The sequence below is a fragment of the Mytilus edulis genome, chromosome 4 (assembly GCF_963676685.1).
Source record: "Mytilus edulis chromosome 4, xbMytEdul2.2, whole genome shotgun sequence".
In the NCBI taxonomy this organism is placed as follows: Eukaryota; Metazoa; Mollusca; class Bivalvia; order Mytilida; family Mytilidae; genus Mytilus; species Mytilus edulis.
In genome coordinates this window covers 86,731,797-86,737,525 of record NC_092347.1, presented here as the reverse complement: position 1 = coordinate 86,737,525, position 5,729 = coordinate 86,731,797, and the positions used below count along the sequence as shown (strand labels likewise).

The 5,729-nt window shown below is 29.4% G+C and overlaps 2 protein-coding genes across 2 annotated transcripts; both read right to left on the bottom strand.

Moving 5' to 3' along the window:
- Nucleotides 1-599: 599 nt before the first annotated feature.
- LOC139521587 (uncharacterized) lies at nt 600-1,553 on the bottom strand. Its single transcript, XM_071315063.1, has one exon. The coding sequence runs from the start codon at nt 1,551-1,553 to the stop codon at nt 600-602; it is 954 nt and encodes a 317-aa protein (XP_071171164.1).
- A 2,625-nt stretch (nt 1,554-4,178) lies between these two features.
- LOC139521586 (uncharacterized) lies at nt 4,179-5,729 on the bottom strand. The gene has a single exon (XM_071315062.1). It carries the CDS (start codon nt 5,727-5,729, stop codon nt 4,179-4,181), a length of 1,551 nt encoding a protein of 516 aa, XP_071171163.1.

Here is a 5,729-nt window from a genome sequence, read left to right as displayed (position 1 = left end):
AATTATTTTATAGTTCGTTTAACTAATTCACCAATGTTTCTGTTTCTTTTGAAACCTATTGATAGGTTTTTATGGAATTTAGCACCTATTGTAGAATCCGTTTAAATAAGATGCCAGTATTTCCTGAATACTTTTTGAAGTTTTTCTGCTTGAGGATGATAATTTGTAATGAATGATACATTGTATTTATTTTCAACTTTGTTCTTTTTGTTTAATTTAATTTGCCTGTCTTGGAATTTGATTTTTGATAGAATTTGTTCTACCAATTTCCGTTTATATCCTCTTATTAACAGTTTTTCAATAAAAAGATTTTTTCTGGTTTGAAATTCACTTTCATTGTTGGTGTTTCTAAGTATGCGAATGCCTTCGCCTTTAATAAAAGATTTAAAGTTTGAGATGGGATGGTTTGAGTTTTTATGAAGATATTGGAATTTTTCAGTTTTCTTTGTAAAACATTTCAGGTCTAAAACACCAGTATTTTTTAAGCGTTCGCCCTTGAAGATTTCTAGGTCTAGAAATTTTATGGACTGTTCATTGCATTCGTAAGTGAACTTTAGCAGGTCATGTTGTTTATTTGCATTTTCAAACATAAAGTCAATTTAAGACTCTTTTGCTTTGACCATTAGAAGTCCATCATCTCTCATTCTTTTATGAAAAATTATTTTTTCAGAGATTGGAGAGTTTTTTAGGATTGAGTTTATGTGATTGTAAATAGCAATGTCACATATTTCAGGGGAAGCTGTTGCTCCCATTGATGCTCCAATGATTTGGCGATATGACTTTCCATGAAAGGTAAATTCATTATTGGAAAGGATGAGTTTTGTTATTTCAATCAAAAAATTGTTGGTAGGTTTTGTTATAGAATATTCAATTTTGTCATGTTCATCAAGCGCTTTTTGTAATGCTTCTGTGATTTCTTCAAATCTGAGATTGGTATATAGTGATGCTATATCATATGTAACAAGTAGTACATTATTATCAAATGTACAGTTTTCAATATTTCTGATTAAGTCACCTGTATCAGATATGTATGTTTTTTGTGTTTTCACTAAGGGAAGCAAGAAATAATCTAAGTATCTCCCTAACCTTTCAAGTGGTCCATTACACTGTGATATTATTGGTCTACCAGGGACATTTATAGTTTTTATTTGATTGTTCTCGTTTTCAATGTTTTGTAAAACTTCACGGTCTAGTTTGTGAATTTTAGGGAGGAAGTATGCAAAAGGTGTTTTTATATAATTTTGTTCATTTTTAATGTATTTGAAAGATATTTCATCAATACAGTTTTCTTCTTTCATTTTGTAGATTATTTCATATACCTTTTTCTGAGTGTTTTTAAGATTTATATCTTGGATTTGTTCATAATGTATGTTATCATTCAATTGTGTTTCACGTTCTTCTAGGTAGTCAGAAAGATTTTGAATGACTGTTACATTGTTTTTATCTGCTTTATGAATGATGATATTTTCATCGTGTTTTAGATTCTTCAGACAATTCCTTTCTTGTAGTGAAAGGTTAAATTCAGTTTTAGGGACATATTTAGATAATTCCATTTTGGTATAGAAAATATATTTTTCAATAGGGTTGTCGGCAAATGCCGGCACCGAAAATTTTGATTTCTCCTTGAAAGGATGAATTTTACTGTGTATATTTCGATTTTCAAGGAAAAAGTATGAGAGTCTCAAATTTCTTTCCGTTTTTTTTAAATCTATCATTATTTGTTTTGTGGATGTTTTTGTTGTTGGAACAAAGTTTAGTCCTTTAGCAAGAACTAATGTTTCTGGTTGTGATAATGTTTTAGAGGATAGGTTCAGCACAAATTGTTTTGCAATTGTAAGCTTGATTTCTTTTTTATGTAGTTTTATCTTATTTTTAACTGCTATGAATTTTTCAATGTTTTTATACTTTTTCTTGTTTTTATTAAGTCTTCTATGTTTTCCCATGCTTTTCTTTTTGCATTGGTAATAATTTTATTTTGTAGTATTTCATATACTTAAATATGATTCTGTATCACTATTCTCATTGGATGTTTTTAATTGTGTAATGACCACAAGGGGTGTGTCCTTCTTCATTATTGTTTGGTCAGTATCTATAATTGCTATCTAGATCAATCGTGGATACGCAGTAGGCAATAAATAAACAAACCTAGGGATAAAACATTCCCAGGTTTATTGGTTTACTGTCATTAATTTGCAATATATCAACAATCCAAGTAAAAGCAAAAGTAGAGTTTAGGTATTTTAGTAATCATTTGATAAAAGACAAAAGTTTGATATAGATTCTATATGGTTTAATTAGTAATGATTACCGATTTATCTTAAATGAAATAATTATGAAATTTGTAATTACTGTTCGTTTTAATCCATATGGATAGGAATGAGATATTTCCTTGTTTATTCATAATTACTTTTCACTATATGCATGTAATCCGTTATTTGTGTTTGGCTAACAGTTTGGCTAGTTCATTCAATACTTTTTCATTTCCATTCTTCTTTGTTTCTGGTTTCCTTCTGCTAGGAGTATTCTTTCTGGTTTCATATTTTAAGCTTTTTGAATAGTTTCTTAAGCGTTTTTCGAACTCATCATTTATTTCCCTAGACTTTCTATTTAACATATTTCTTTCGTCACCACTTTTTTCCGTAGTTACTCCAATGGATTCTATTGTTTCAGTATATGTAACACTTAGCATCACATTCAGTTTATTAATATGTTCGTTCAGCACTTGTATTATAGAATCCTGAAGATTGTCTATTGCAGGTTTCAATGTTTTGTTGATATCTGCGTTGACCTCATTGTTGGTCTTCGGTCCTACGTTTCCATTGAAATGCACGGATATTATTCCAGATTTAATGGAGTGTTTCTTTTGGAACTCCAACAAAGTTTTCATTGTCAAAAGAGGATATCTTCTCTTACTGAGTTCTGTAATAGTTTGCACTCCCTCCTCAGCGATTTCGATTTCATCTTTAGGTTTTTGACTGTTTGGGATTTGACTGCAAGGTATGGTGAAGTCATCGTTTAAATCCAGATTTTCATCAGAGTACAGATTTTCTGTGGAAATACTAAAATCCATATTTTCAGCCATGGTGTCTTGCTTTGCGTTGGTTATATTTGAACTAGTGAAGTTTACAAAAGTTTTAAGCTTTAAAATTTGCAGCAACCTTAAATAGTGTCCTTGACCATTGTTATTTAGATGGGCGTGGTTTAGTATTACACATGATTTAATTGGTTAAGTCTATAAATGACTTTTGACCAGTTTTTTTTATTTTCAATATGGTTTTAATGTTAATAAGTGTTTTAATTTCAATTAAAATAATTATTAGGTTTTATTTTAGGATTTGTATTTTGTTTTTGATTTTGAGGATGAATTTTGATGTTTAAATTTAATTTTTCAGTATTTGTTTGTATGTAGCACAGTATCAAGCTCAGAGATACAATTTTTAGCAGCCACAAACAGGGACCATGATCACAAGTGATCAGATGCACAGATGAGATCAATAAGATAAGATCTAGACATAATTTCATTGAAATTGATCCAATATCCACCCATTTAGGTGCGAATCATTATTTCATAGAAATTGATCCAATATCCACCCATTTAGGTGCGAATCATATCTCTGGCCTAATTTCATAGAAATTGATCCAATATCCACCCATTTAGGTGCGAATCATATCTCTGGCCTAAACATAATTTCATAGAATTTCATAGAAATTTATCCAATATCCACCCATTTAGGTGCGAATCATATCTCTGGTCTTACATTGATACTGTGCTATGTACGCAATGTTTCGGGTTATTTCGGAAATGTTTTTATTCCAGGGAAACCTTCATCAGAGACCACCCCTATTGTTTTTGTTTTGATTTGTTTTGATTTGTTTATTTTTGATTTTTTATTTATTTCTTTTTTATTACTATTTTACTTTAATTTATTTATTTATTTATTTTTCTTAATTCTAAATATTTTAAACCGTTTCTGAATTGTGTTTTTAATAATTCCACTTTTTGATTTGTTTTTTGTTTTTCTTAACTTTTTCAACCAATGTTGAATTAATTAATTAAGTGTTTCAGAGTACGAATTTGTCCTCAGAAGAATATCATTTTACATGTGTTGTTTACATGATGGTCATTAATTAGTTCCGCACAGTTAAATGTTTAGTAGGAACTGTGAGGTTTAGATAAATTATTTTATAGTTCGTTTAACTAATTCACCAATGTTTCTGTTTCTTTTGAAACCTATTGATAGGTTTTTATGGAATTTAGCACTTATTGTAGAATCCGTTTTAATAAGATGCCAGTATTTCCTGAATACTTTTTGAAGTTTTTCTGCTTGAGGATGATAATTTGTAATGAATGATACATTGTATTTATTTTCAACTTTGTTCTTTTTGTTTAATTTAATTTGCCTGTCTTGGAATTTGATTTTTGATAGAATTTGTTCTACCAATTTCCGTTTATATCCTCTTATTAACAGTTTTTCAATAAAAAGATTTTTTCTGGTTTGAAATTCACTTTCATTGTTGGTGTTTCTAAGTATGCGAATGCCTTCGCCTTTAATAAAAGATTTAAAGTTTGAGATGGGATGGTTTGAGTTTTTATGAAGATATTGGAATTTTTCAGTTTTCTTTGTAAAACATTTCAGGTCTAAAACACCAGTATTTTTTAAGCGTTCGCCCTTGAAAATTTCTAGGTCTAGAAATTTTATGGACTGTTCATTGCATTCGTAAGTGAACTTTAGCAGGTCATGTTGTTTATTTGCATTTTCAAACATAAAGTCAATTTCAGACTCTTTTGCTTTGACCATTAGAAGTCCATCATCTCTCATTCTTTTATGAAAAATTATTTTTTCAGAGATTGGAGAGTTTTTTAGGATTGAGTTTATGTGATTGTAAATAGCAATGTCACATATTTCAGGGGAAGCTGTTGCTCCCATTGATGCTCCAATGATTTGGCGATATGACTTTCCATGAAAGGTAAATTCATTATTGGAAAGGATGAGTTTTGTTATTTCAATCAAAAAATTGTTGGTAGGTTTTGTTATAGAATATTCAATTTTGTCATGTTCATCAAGCGCTTTTTGTAATGCTTCTGTGATTTCTTCAAATCTGAGATTGGTATATAGTGATGTTATATCATATGTAACAAGTAGTACATTATTATCAAATGTACAGTTTTCAATATTTCTGATTAAGTCACCTGTATCAGATATGTATGTTTTTTGTGTTTTCACTAAGGGAAGCAAGAAATAATCTAAGTATCTCCCTAACCTTTCAAGTGGTCCATTACACTGTGATATTATTGGTCTACCAGGGACATTTATAGTTTTTATTTGATTGTTCTCGTTTTCAATGTTTTGTAAAACTTCACGGTCTAGTTTGTGAATTTTAGGGAGGAAGTATGCAAAAGGTGTTTTTATATAATTTTGTTCATTTTTAATGTATTTGAAAGATATTTCATCAATACAGTTTTCTTCTTTCATTTTGTAGATTATTTCATATACCTTTTTCTGAGTGTTTTTAAGATTTATATCTTGGATTTGTTCATAATGTATGTTATCATTCAATTGTGTTTCACCTTCTTCTAGGTAGTCAGAAAGATTTTGAATGACTGTTACATTGTTTTTATCTGCTTTATGAATGATGATATTTTCATCGTGTTTTAGATTCTTCAGACAATTCCTTTCTTGTAGTGAAAGGTTAAATTCAGTTTTAGGGACATATTTAGATAGTTCCAT

Bases quoted from the DNA above. Each gene is read 5' to 3' on its own strand.
- LOC139521587 (XM_071315063.1), bottom strand. From the start codon at position 1,553: ATGGAATTATCTAAATATGTCCCTAAAACTGAATTTAACCTTTCACTA.
- LOC139521586 (XM_071315062.1), bottom strand. From the start codon at position 5,729: ATGGAACTATCTAAATATGTCCCTAAAACTGAATTTAACCTTTCACTA.